Source organism: Pseudorca crassidens, chromosome 7, assembly GCF_039906515.1.
Source record: "Pseudorca crassidens isolate mPseCra1 chromosome 7, mPseCra1.hap1, whole genome shotgun sequence".
NCBI lineage: Eukaryota > Metazoa > Chordata > Mammalia > Artiodactyla > Delphinidae > Pseudorca > Pseudorca crassidens.
Genome location: NC_090302.1, coordinates 40,873,824 through 40,886,967, shown reverse-complemented (window position 1 = coordinate 40,886,967; position 13,144 = coordinate 40,873,824). Strand labels below are relative to the sequence as shown.

The following is a 13,144-nucleotide window of genomic DNA, read 5'->3' as shown; positions in this document are numbered from 1 at the left end:
CAGCAACAGCAGCAGTAGTCACCGCTGCTCCCATGCCCACGTTACTTTGATTGACAGCCGAACAAATGTTTCCCAGGTTCGAACGCTCGCGCTAAGGAACTTCAGCCAAGGCGAAGCTCCGCCTTGGGCGGGCCATCTCCGCCCCGCCTCCGCTAACCCCGTCCTGTTCCATTCATTGGTCCGAGCCACCGACGACGCCCGGCCCCCACGTGGGTTCCAGCCTGGCCGGCTCCTCCCCGCTAGCTCGCCATTTGTCAGCAATGAAATGATGGGCAGTAACACAGACGGCGATTAATGTTCAGCCATCTCTGATTGGTTGTTGGAGACGCCTACTGCGCCGGGGTGGGCGGGGCGCTTGAAAATCGCCCCAGAGCGGTCGCGTGGCCGGCCGGTGATTGTAGTCAATCTGGCCGAATCCTCAGCCGCGGTCGCCGGGGGTGGACTACATCTCCCGGGATGCTCCGCGGTCCCTCCACGGACGGTTGTGAATATGTATCAGAATGTTAATGATTAGCCGCTGCTAAATTTGGTCAAAGAAGTCACCTACACAGAGCGTGTTGTTAGAGCTGTTCTGAGCGGGTGTTTGAGCTGTTGGCTGCTTTCTTTCCCCTCTCTCACACACTTGTATATTATTTTGAGGTGCTGTTCGCAGAGTTTGAAAAGAGAGAGAATTAAAAAAAAAAAGCCGCAAGCCTTCCACTCTCTTTTATTTTTATAATCCCCTTCAATTTGGGGTTAAAAAAAAGACGAGAAAACAGGAAGGAAGAAAAATAAGGAAATGAGATGTGGTAAAAGAAGCTAAAAGGTGCCTTTTAAAAGATCGTTGCTGTGAGGTGAAAAAAAATCTCCAGAGAAACCAAAAAGCACCGCCGAGACCTCTTCCGAACCAAAGGAGTTTGTGTTTGCTTTTAGGAAAGAAGAGAGAGATCATTCATTTGGAGGAATAACAACCAATTAAAAGGCAAATAAAAAAAGTTTGGAGTGGGACGCCGAGCGAGCCAGCGAGCGAGCGGGTGGCGCTGCCGGCGGGCGCTGGGGCGCGGAGCTCTCACTCTCCCCGCCCGGGTGAGCGGCGCGGCTGCGGCGCCGGGCTCGGCGGGCACGCCTCGGCGGAGCGAACGTCGGAGCGTTGCCGCGGGAGACGCGCGCCGGACAATGCCCGCGGCGGGCCAGTGACGCCCGCGGGGAATGCGGAGCGGCCCGGCTTCCCGCACCCAGCCGCCGCCGCCGCCGCCGCGCGTTTCTGCCGCCCGCGTCACGCGAGACCCGGCGGGGGCCGGGACCGCCCGAGCCGCCCCTCGGACCCGGCCGGCCGCCTCCGCCACCGCCGCTTTCGCCTCCTCCTTCTCGGGGCCATTAAAGCCAATGAGCCGCGCGCCTCTGCCCAGCGCAGCCAACTAAATCGGTTTGGATGATTCGCGACCTGAGCAAGATGTACCCGCAGACCAGACACCCGGTGAGTGCGGGCGGCGGGGGCGCTAGCTCGCCCGGCGCCGGGGGATTCTCCGCGTCGCCTTCTGCGCGCCGAGTTGTGTCTTTGGCCGGAGGGGCGTGGAGGTCGGCCCGAACCCCGCGCCCCGCTCGGGGAGTCGCCCGCCACTCCTCCGCCTCCACTCCTCCCGGGCACTGGGGCACTTTCGGAGAGGGGGTGCGGAGAAGCAATTGAGTTGTAGCCATTTTCTTATTGTTGTCTTTGAAGCCCCTGGAAGCCGCGCGGAGCCGTTTGCCGTCCCCGCGCCGCGACTCCTGGAGGGGGGGGTGGCGAGCGATGGAGGAGGCGCGACTCCGTGCCGGGGCGGGGAGGACGCCCTCGGCGGCGGCGCGGCGGGTCCGGCGGCGGCTCCTGAGTGCGGGACGCCGGCCCCTCGCGCCGCGGGCCCCGGGGATCAGCGAGCCAGCCGGCCTGCCGTGCCCCTTCCCCCGACCTGTCCGCGGCCCGACGCCATGGCGCGCGTCCCCCCGACGGGCCAGTTTCGATTCCGGGTGGGTAGACAGTGGGCGAGGCGCGCCGGCTCCTGGGCGCCCGCCGTTGATGTGGGAGGGGAGCGGGGTCTCGAACTTGCGGGGTCCGGGGGGGGCACGGGGACGCGGGGGCCCGGGGCTAGCCCGCAAGCGGCTTCCGCCGGGCTGTGCGGCCGGGGGAGGGGGCGGGAGGAGAGTTTTAATCTGCCTGCGCCATGACCCCCCTCCTCCTCCCCCAGCGCCGCGTGGTTTTCTCTACATCTCTCCGCCTCGCTTGTGCTGTGGGCTAATCAAATATTTTATTGTTGTTCTTTAGGCACCGCATCAGCCTGCTCAACCCTTTAAATTTACAATTTCCGAGTCCTGTGATCGGATTAAGGAAGAGTTTCAGTTTTTACAGGCTCAATACCACAGGTAACGATATTGACTTTAGCTGATCCTCCTATTTGCTTAGCTCTTGTCTTCCCCCCACATACACACACAGCCCCCCTCCTTTTTTTTTTTTTTTGGCCACCACAAAGGTATTATCGTCTTTCCTTGTGGGCAAAAAAGGCAAGTCAAGGCCTCTTTTCTTCAGGCAGGTGTAAAGAAATTAAGCGTTTCGTCCTTTTCCTGTAAATTAAAAAAAAAAAAGGCCGAGCAATCGAAACTGGGGAGACTTGGAAAACGCTGAGGCCAAACTTTCGATATTGATTTATTGGGGCCAGGAGAATGGAAGGTTGGGAAGGTTCTGGGGCCTTTTGACTTCCTTGGTTCTTTATTAATTACAGCGGGCTTGATTCCTTCTTATTTCTTTCTGCCCTTCCGCTGAAATACTGAGAGCCCAGAACCGTGGGAAGTCGCCAAGTAGGCGATTTCATTACTTATATGCTGAAAAGATGTTTTCGTCTTAAGAGACAATCATTAGACCTTAGAGTGCCTTTGAAATATTTTTCTTTCGCTGGATTTTCAATGACGTGTAATTCTTACTTCATAAATGCTGGAACCAAAACAAGGCACTGAGCCCCATTCACGCCTTGCCCCTGGGTGGTGGTATTCAACTTGTCTCTGTGTTTTGGAGGGAAAAAAATAAGACATCGTTCACAAGACATGCTTGATTCATATTTTTATTAATCTCTTCGTGGAACATTAAAGAAAAAAACTCCCTTGTGACAGTTTGGGGGACTTATTAGTGTTTGGAAATATAGGCATTACTGATGTTTATTTCCTCGTTCTTAAGTGAATTTAGTGAATATTCATTTCTGGATGAGATTATGGAGTTAAATTGGCTAGAGGGTTTTTTCTTAAAACAAACAAAACCCCCACGTTTGATTCTTGTTGAAAGGGCAAGCCCAGGCTGGTTCCACTCACCCTTTTCTCTCCTGCCTGTTTTTCAGTAATGAGGGTGGTATTTAAGATAGTTGATTTGGCGTTTTGTAGGTGATGATTTAGAGGAGGGAGTGTGTATTTGAAAGATGTAAGTCAAGATCTGCGTTGTACTTAGATTTCCTTATTTCTTGAACAGCCTGAAGCTGGAATGTGAGAAACTTGCCAGTGAGAAGACAGAGATGCAGCGGCATTATGTGATGGTAAGAAAACTGTATCACAGATTCAAAGTGCCTATTAGTTTGGGCTACCAAAGCAAGAATACGTTCAGATTGCTACAGGCTGCAGGATAGAGCACAGTCACAGTGCTAGTGCAGTTAAAGTTGTGAGAATGTGCCCATTAGCAACCTGTAATTCCAGGATGTTATAACTTGCCTCTGACAACCAGCTTTGATTTGAATTTTCAAAAACTTTAGCTGCATGGGGTATAATTTTCTGTGCTTTGTTTTTACAGATTGAAAAAACAACAACCTGATTGACATTTTGTTTAGTCACAGGCAAAATGTTTTTGTGTTGGTGGTTTTCTTTGTTGTTTTATTGCTCTTGCTGCAAACAATTTTAACCAGATAATTTTTCAGTAAACTGTTAAAATTTTAATGTATTTTATTTCTTTTAAAGAATAATGGGTAAGAAAAGACACCAGACATCTTTTCAAATTTTCCCTCCCTCCTCCTGCCGCTCTGTGTGTTCCTAGTGTGTGTATTTGTGTGTTTTCAATTTCTATAGTGTTACATTGGTTTGAGGAGTGTTGTAGTCTCCTGTATAACTGATTTGTTCTACCAGAATTTCTGTAATGCCAGTTATACTATATGTTTAAAACATTCAGATCTGCTTTTTCAGAAGTATTACCAAGTGTATTCTTATGTTTGTTCATAAAGGCTCCAGAGTAACTCATTCATTTCCTATCAAGCCTTTTTTCTTTGAATGTATGAACATGAACAGTATGCTAAAAATGAGAAACGGAACTCTGAAGTAGCATCACCTTTTTGAACAGTTCTTGTCAAAGCGTCAGCATTTGTATGAGACACATTGTTTTTGTTATTTATTTGCCTGCTGTGCCTAGGAATTGGAGTCCATAGGGTACCAAATTTTCATCACACCTTCATGAGTCATCTGCTTGTGTTGTATAAAGACCACTGGAGATGTTAAGAATGCTATGTTTGAACTTGATTTTCTTAGTTTTGTGAGTTATTGTCTTAGATTCTGCGTGTTAAGGTGGCTTCTCGTTTATTAGGCTAAAGATAGCGGTAGAGTGTTCTTCCTGATGTAGCAACATTAATAGGACGGATATTTTGGTTTAGGTGAGGCTTTTAGGTTTGCTTGGGGACTCTTTGAACAAACTAGGGAAATTGTTTGATGAAAAGCATGAGATTAATTGCTTTTCTTTCTTTGACAGTATTATGAGATGTCCTATGGATTGAATATAGAAATGCACAAGCAGGTAAGCTATCATTTCTTTATAAGCATTTTAAATGACAGTCAGTAATACTGTGCACTTTAGAAAGGAAATTGTATGTTTTGCAGTTTTATTCTGCACATTTTTTTGTGGCTACCTGTATTTTACAAGACCATGTACTGGAGAGAATGCTATATTTTCAGGTGTGGTTCCCCATCTTTTTTGCATATTATCCTCATTTTAATCATTTAAGAATGTGATATAAAGTGAATGCATATTAAACTTTGTACACTTTCAAAAGCAGGATGCTAAAGTTTTAAAATATGTTTTTTTCTTTTGAAAGAATTTATGTATTTTGGGCATTGCAAACTTGTCTTATGAAAGCTTTTTTTGGAAAATATTAAGAAGTAAAATTGTAAATTGTGTGGAGTTTTCCTTGGATTGGTGTGAAAGAATGGATAGAGGGTGAGCTGGGAGGATCAAAATGAAATCTGTGGAGCTACAAAAGAAATTGATGTAAATTCCTTGTACTGGTCCCCTGAGGCTACTTACTTGGGTTTTACCAGGAACTGTAACTGTTCCTTCCAGAATTTGTACAGAATACATGAGCCTGATAGGAGGATGTGATAAGGTTCAACACTGGGTCTTGGGTCTTGAAATCTAGCAGTTAGTTCAGCCCAAAGGAAGAAAAAAGAAAGAAAAAAGATAATGATTAGTCAGAAAGCGTTGAGAGGTATGACTGAACCAGACTTTTTTTTGCAGGAGACTGAATAAAATGGTTTGGTTTAAGTTTCCTAGAAGGAAAAATAGCATATATGTATAAATATTGTTTGGCAATAATAATCCCTCTAGGAGGCATTTATTTTTAGTCATCTAGTGAAAGTGCTTCAGATCTGTCTTATCAACCATTTCAGAATAGTTGTGTTTATGTGTTTACCTGCTGGGAAAAGATGAGGGAAAACTTAGTGCTTTTCATCTCTTATTTATACTCATGGTGGATGTCATTACCTTCTAAGTTTAAAAAATATGAAATGATCACATATTATTAGGCTCTTACTACTTATGGATTCCTTTTTGGATATGGTTAATTATCACATACCTGAAACATACTCAGATCTTTAAAAGATGACAGTTAGATAGTAAAAGCAATCAGACAGTATTTGAAAACAAAAAGTTGGAAAAACAAAAAAAGGAGTCGTCACACTGAGGACTTTATTTCAGATACTTTTTTTACTTCATGTGCTATTTGGTTATGTCAGTATTAACATTATAGTATCATTGGCCGCATGTTAAAATTCTTATTTTGGCATCCTTGCCATTTCTGTTTAGATAAGTAATGTAAATACCTCCTGCTTAAACAAAATCCATCAAACTTATGGATGGGCTCCCCTTAGTTCTACCTTATAGGAATAAATTACATGAGAGATATTGTTTGTTAATTATCCTCAATACATGTCATTTTAGGTCTGGATCTTGTACATGTCTTTTTTTTTTTTTTTGTCTTCATCCACCACCCAATACTAATTAGTGTCTTTTTAAAGATTGGACCAGATGATTAATGTCCCTTTATTTCTTCTCCTGTATCTTATTATTTAACCATAACCACTTAGTTTTCAGATCTCCTTATACTGTTTACAGTTCTCAGAGACACAGAGCTTGTATGTATTTCTTTTAGGGGGCAGGGGACGGTATGTGATATCCCTTAATTTTACACATTTTATACTTCTGTAATTCTGTCATCTTCTTGTCCAGCTGGCCTCAAATGCCATCCATTTGAAATTGAGAATGGAGTACATTTTCCCTTTTTTTCTCTTGCTTTTAAATTCAATCATATCAAGAATCCTGAGGGCAGTTTATCACATTATGAAATACAGACAGCCCTGCAAACCACCTACTTATTATATTTTCTTTCTTTCCCCCCTTAAGCACAGAGGCATATCTGTCTTTATTTGTTTTCCTAGGCAGACAGCCTTGGTTCCTCTTGGCCTCTCTTCCAGATGCACTTGCTGGATACCCTCATAATGGAAAGCAGCAATAATGCAGGGAAGTTGCCCTGCGGCATAATTGGGCCTAGTTCTCAAGATCAGGTTAGGCTTATTCACTTATTAGATTTGTGTCTCTGAAGGGTTCAAGAGTAGGAGTCCCCGGAGTCCTTGGAAGTACCCTAGTAATTGGTGGCCCTGATATTTGAAACCTTTGTGTATTTTTTGGTTAATGCTTCTGTTCTTGGCTGCTGCCTGCCACAGAGTATTTATTTTTAGAGAAATTTTTCATTGGAACAGAAAATGATGGCTGTGATGGAGTCATGACTCTGTGACTTAGCAAATTGATAAAAGGACAGAAGCACAGAGCAGTGACAGGCAGGCTGGGGGGGGTCCAGTATCATGGTCCCTCCCCTTTCTGTATGATACTCGTTGTCAGTCACCCTGTGCTGGTTCTGTTAGAGGACTATAAAGTGAAACCTATGGGGAATTTGTCATTCTGAAATGAAAGCTAATGTAATTAGTACCAATTAAAGTACATTCAGTAAATTGGATTTAATCTTAATTAAGCCTGCATAATGTTGCCAATTTTTAACAATTATGTTTGAGAACATAATTAATTTAAATTTTGGTAACTGAGTAAATAGCATTAGTCTGGTAGAATTAGTTGATTTTTTTTTAAAGGGGAACTCAGTGACATGACATGGAATTAGAGCATAAAATATGAATATAATTTCTGATAATCTTTAGTAGGATCGATAGAGCTGAGCAGATAAAGCTGGGGAAAAACCCAGAAAGGTTAAAGTGGAGTGTTCTAGACTATAAAGTGAATTAATGCTTTGCCACTGTCTTAAGTTCTAGCATGAAAGTGAAGATGACAAATGGGACATGGTTAGAAATGGCACGCGTTTCATTGTGATATCTTCATAATGGGATTTTTTAAAATGAAAGAACATTGGCCTTTATTCCTTAAGGATTTCCATCTAAGTTGGGTTTTTTTGTTTTTTGTTTTGGATGGGACAGGTGGCCCGTGGTTTAGTTGTTACTTTTTTTTTTTTCCCCTCTGCTGATTGTTCTTTATAACTATAGTGTGGCTTCTAAATGGGTCAGTGACCGTGGGCAGAGCAGGGTGATGCATGCAGTTGATAACATCGCTAAGTGCTGCTTGTTCCCATCCTTCACTCGTAATGCTGTAATTAAAGAAGACTGCCCTGATTTAATTTGATTTAATCTGGCAGCGGCAGTTACCACTTTAAAAAGCGAATATTGGTTGTAGATTAGGAACAATGGGTATGCAAATTCGACCTATAAGTGTACGTATACAATTATTATTTTTTTTCAACTCAGAGCAAGAGAACTCCTGTTTCACTACAAGCCATGTAAATTTTATTATGAGACTTGGGCCACAACCATTTAAGTGCTGCTAAAATATTAATTGAATAGAAATGAAAGGGCCTTGCCAACTGACAGGATATCATAATCATAGCCTCTCTGGTCGATGGTAAATGATGATAAATGACATTAGGAACCTTTTAGCAAACTGTAATAACTGCAGGGAGGGAAGCAGTATGGATTTGCATTATATCTGATACCCTCTAGTACCAAGTGGATTGCCAATACTGCTTGTTTAGCATTTTCTAAGGGCAATAGGATATTGATTTCTGACTTACAAGGAACAGCTCTATTTTCACCATTGAAAAGTATTGCAGGTTGTTAAGAAGAAATTGACTTGAAGAGGCCGACTGCTGCCCATCATGGAGCAAATAAAGCAAAACTGCCGAAGCATGGTGGAGCAGCGAGAGGGGCCCTCAGCAATTTGTTGCTATTAATTTACCATGCTCGACAGCAAATCAATCGGCATCTACTTCATCTGCTGGAGAAAATGCTGTCCAGGGCAGATAAAAGGCTCGGCATGGTACAGAGAATAGACTGGATTGGCCAAAAGGAGGCTCCAGTTAATGTGTAAATAAGTGAAATCAAGGCCACAGTTGCAGAGGAAGCTGTTGTTAATTAGGTTGGTGAACTATTTCAGAAAGCAGCCGAGGATTTGGAGAGTAAAAAGAGATTTATTGAGGTTGAAGTAATATACGACTGGCATGGCATTCCAGCCTTGAGTGTACTTGATTCTAGGGTGCAGTAAATTTATTTGGGGACAGTGCTTGCAGTGGAAGTCAATTTGTTTAGAGTTGTGTTTAGACCAGATTTCCCATAAGAAAACTTTTTTTTGGAGCATTACTAATTTCTTAGACATCTCTTGTCTTAGATGGTATATGCTTGGCTATGGAGGAGTAGATGTAGGAGTAGGTGTTTGAGAAGATAGGCAAAAAGGTGACTTGTATTCTTAGGCAGTGACTATTTTTTTCAGGAATGGATGTGATTGAACTCTTGTGTGATGATGAAAGTGAATTATCGAAGGTGGGAAGTTCTAGCTGAAAGTAACTAATAAACCAGTGAAAATTTTGCTGACAGAACTTTCTTTTGTTGTATAAAATTAGGAAATAATAATCTAGAGGGGCTGAACGGTGGTGGACACTGCTGGACTGGAAATTCTCAAAGAGAGATTACAAGTGAAATCTTGATGATTGTGCAAAAAACTCCAGATACAATTAGAGCATGGGGAGGGGGTTGTGTTTTTATTTGTTTTTCATTAAGGTTTAAAGCCACCCTTTCTAATTTAAGATTACTTATCCTTCAATAGTATTCTGTAATTAACCAAATGGAGGTTATTGGTGGTAAATTTTCCCCTGCCTCTCTGATTTGAACATTTTGGGATGAGGGCCAACTTAAGTCCTATTTTGTAAGTCTAGATATATGTAGATTTTAATTAATTTTTTTCCAAAACAGAGGTTCTAGCATTAGGACAGTTGATACCAAGGGGCAGTGGCTTGAGCGGGACCCACGGAGCTGTCATTTTACATGTCACAGGACCTTCAGGAGAAGCGGATCTGGAGGAGGAAGTTTAACCTGTCAGGGCATGTGCATAATTAGGAGCATTTTCTGGATCACGTGGGTTTCCCCTTTTTCTCTTCTCGCATGTTGGGTTCTTAATTTTCTTTCTGAGGTTTTGTAGAATACCTGAAGATTTTTCACCTGAAGCAGTGTTCGTTGAGTGGAATTGGAATTTCCTTTCAGTGGACGTAAATGTTTATTACATATCTGGGTTGTGCTTACCACTGATCTGGGCCCATTGCCAACATTCTTTAATTCTCACAAAGATCCTAAGAAAGGGATTATGTCCCATCAAAGGATGATTAAACAGAATCAGATCTGCGCAAGGTGATACAGTTATTAGGTAGTGGACAGATGAATTTGCCTGGGAGGGTGTTTGCTGGGAGATGGGTCTGCCCTGGGTTGGAGATTCAGGCCCCAGCTCATTTCTGGAGTGGAGAGCCCCTGGGAGGCTGGGCTAGTGCTTGGGTTTGTCCTTGAGCCACTGAACTTCAGGCTTATACCCAGACCCCTGCAGCTCTGCCTAGAGTCAGGGCCAGAAGGCTTGGCCCAGGACTCTCCATCCATACTACTGTCAGTGGGCAAGAGGGCGAGGGTCGCTTTCACTTGGAGTCTCCCACAAATGGGGCGAGGAGAGCTGCTTGTTTATCAAGATGAATTTACTTCCTCCCTGGGTAACCTATTTCTCATTTGTTTACAAACTTGCTTTTCCATTTAACTTTTATCTTTTCCTTGTGGCTTTTAAAACTGTGCCTGAAGACAACGGGCTGTTTGTTAATCACCGTCTTGTGGGTTTTTGAAGGGGGAAGCTGGGAGGGGAAAATGTGATGTTTTGTGGCCTCTTTGTAGTTCAGAAAGAGGTTCTTAGATGCAGGAAATTGCACACAACTCAAACTTTTAAATGAAGGCAAATGTTTTGCTTATACTGTTAAAAGGCTTTCTTTGCAGCATTCAAACAAAGGGATATTTCCTTTCTCACTGCCCCTTAATCCCTACTGGATATTGCTTATTTTTGTTTAGCTTATTTTATTTGCTGGGCAAAATTCTTTGTATCCTGAATAATATCATTTTGAGCCGGGTTGGCCTAGTGGACTGAGGGGTAAGATGCATCTTTTTAGGTGCAGTTCCAGCCTTGGTGAAGCCGAGATAGTGCAGGCACTGGCCCATTGTTCTCACATTCTTCGTTTTGTCTTTCCTAGAATTTTACTTCTTTTTTTTTTTTCTTTTTCTTTTTGTACTATAGAATAGATAAAGTCATTTGGGAATTAAGTGTTTCAAATGTGTATTGAGAAGTAATTTGTGTTTGTTTTTAGTGAGAACATTTTTATTTGACATGACACTGCAGAGCCAGTGAAAGGGATGTGATTTTTAGAAGGTATTTTCCCTTGATCCCTCCCCATACCTCCTCTTAAAAAACTCTAGCTCTTTAGCTGCGGTGGCGGATCCAGTGGTCCTGTGGCTAAGTTAGGATCAGTTTTGTGAGCTGGGCTGTGGGAGAAAAGCTGGAGGCAGCACGTGTAGGTGTGGGCAACTGAGTATTTATACTGATAATGATGGGTTGCGAGACTTAGGACTTGACTTGTTCAGAGGAAGTTCACTGCAAACAGAGCTCACCAAATTACTCACTCTAAGGGGGACGGGCCTGAGAAGTTTTAGTCAGAAGTGAAAATTAGAGTCGTTTTGACTCTGCCTTAGCAACAGCTGTCAGTGGTAGCTGCTTTCTATCTGTAAAGAGGGATTTGGCTGGCATTCATCAACACAAATCTGTATGCCCTCTCTGTTTTCGTTGGCCTTGACCCAGCATTTATGCCAAGCTTTTGCTGGTTTCTCTACCACTGAGCCCACCTTTCCTCAGAGAGCTGCCGTGTGTGACAGTACTCCGTCCAGGGGGACAAAGGGAAGGTGTGGGTTTTCGTAGCTGGTTTGTCAAAGAAGCGGAAGAAAAAGACCCCCAGACACCTCTGAGGTCCTCTGGTGCATGGGTCACTTTGTCATCATTTTTGAGGATTTTGCCCACAAATACTTCACGGTTGTATTGTGGAGGGAGTTTCTGTGATGGATGGAGAGAAAGGCTGGCTGCTCTACTGGGCTCCACATAAAACCTGGCCAGCCCGCTGCGTCTCAGCCCCGGCAGCTTAGGCATGAGAGGCTGAGGCAAGGAAGATGGATATTGACTTTCTGATTTCCTAGCAAGCTTATTTCACTGAATTGTTATTATTCTAATTAGGATTCTGTTCTTGTTTTCTACATATGTATTCTGCTTCTGAAGGTCTGTGGGTTATTTTGGTTAAAGAATTTGAAAATGCAAGGAAATATAACTGGAAAGAATTGTAGAAATTATGAGCACTAGTACCCTGTAACACCCTTTCTTTACAGAGAGCTTAAGGCGCTTTATATGTTCTCCTTAATCTTTCTGATGTTCCTGTAAAGCAAGTAGCAAGCTTGGATCCATGTATTTATTTAAATAGCTTCTGTCAGTGGAGTACCCGACAGTTTGCCAAGCACTGTCATTCCACTGCCCTCCTTGAACAGATGACACCGAGGCTTAAGGGCTTAAGAGACTAGCCCAGTGTCACGGTACAGGAGGATCAGCCTGCGGGCGGGGAGACCAGGGTTCACGCGGGTCAGCGGACACCCGAGGTGGCACAGCGAGAGATGCTGGCAGAAAAGGAAACAGTAGGTTTCTTGACTTCACTTCCAGGGCTCCCTTCACTGACCGCGCTGTTTCCAATCAGCAAATAGTGCGCCTGTTTCTGGGATGTCCTCGGCTGCATGCAACACGAGACGATGGAGACACTACCGGCCCGTCCATCCAAGAAGTGTTAGAGTGTCACTCTAGCTAGAGACCTGATCTGTGTGTTTGTGTGCGAGCACAGAGCCTCCCTCTCCTCCCTGCTATCCGCCCAGAGTCCAGGCCCCGCCGAAAGGGAGGCTTGGGATCACAAATTAAAATACAGAGTCTGGGTCCACTTTGAGCAGAGCGCTTAATGAAACTGGCTGTTTTTGCATTCCTAAAGTATACTGTGCAAACACTAGATGTGAACTTGTTTCTTGCCAGTCTGCTCTCTCCCACTAGAAGGTAAGGCTCCGTGGGAACAGGGGTGTTTATTGTTCTCTGCTGTGTCCCCAGTGCTGAGAACTGCCTGTCACACAGTAGGTGGTCATGAAATATTTGGTGAGTGAGGGAATCCCTGCATTCAGATCGAGCTAGCCAAGAATACACGCGATTTAATATTTTTAAGGGCATATTGTGGTTGTAGGATAACAAACGCTGAGCTTCCAAGCCTCGTTAGGCCTGTGGTGCCTACTTGTTAAATTTGTGGAAAAATGACAAGTGGAAAGACAAAGTAAAAGCAACTGAGCTCGGTTTGCTTTTCAGGAGTGAGTTAGGCTAGTTTAAGTAGAATATATGTGTTTTAGCATGTGGAATTTGCCTTCTTAAAGATGAAAACATGAATCTTTCCTAACTGAATTTAAAATTCAGTTTAGA

At 43.9% G+C, this 13,144-nt stretch overlaps 1 protein-coding gene across 8 annotated transcripts in view; it reads left to right on the top strand.

Moving 5' to 3' along the window:
- Positions 1 to 534: 534 nt before the first annotated feature.
- TLE4 (TLE family member 4, transcriptional corepressor) overlaps positions 535 to 13,144 on the top strand; it is a 154,822-nt gene continuing 142,212 nt past the window's right edge. For 4 of the 8 annotated variants that reach the window (XM_067744101.1, XM_067744100.1, XM_067744097.1 and 1 more), the window contains exons 1-4: positions 535 to 1,456; positions 2,279 to 2,376; positions 3,467 to 3,530; positions 4,724 to 4,768. In XM_067744101.1, the coding sequence (XP_067600202.1) occupies positions 1,412 to 1,456; positions 2,279 to 2,376; positions 3,467 to 3,530; positions 4,724 to 4,768 (252 nt within the window). In that variant the 5' untranslated portion in view covers positions 535 to 1,411. Of the gene's footprint in view, positions 1,457 to 1,873; positions 1,984 to 2,278; positions 2,377 to 3,466; positions 3,531 to 4,723; positions 4,769 to 13,144 lie in introns of those variants that run through there. The other 4 variants (XM_067744104.1, XM_067744102.1, XM_067744099.1 and 1 more) reach the window with 1 other exon arrangement.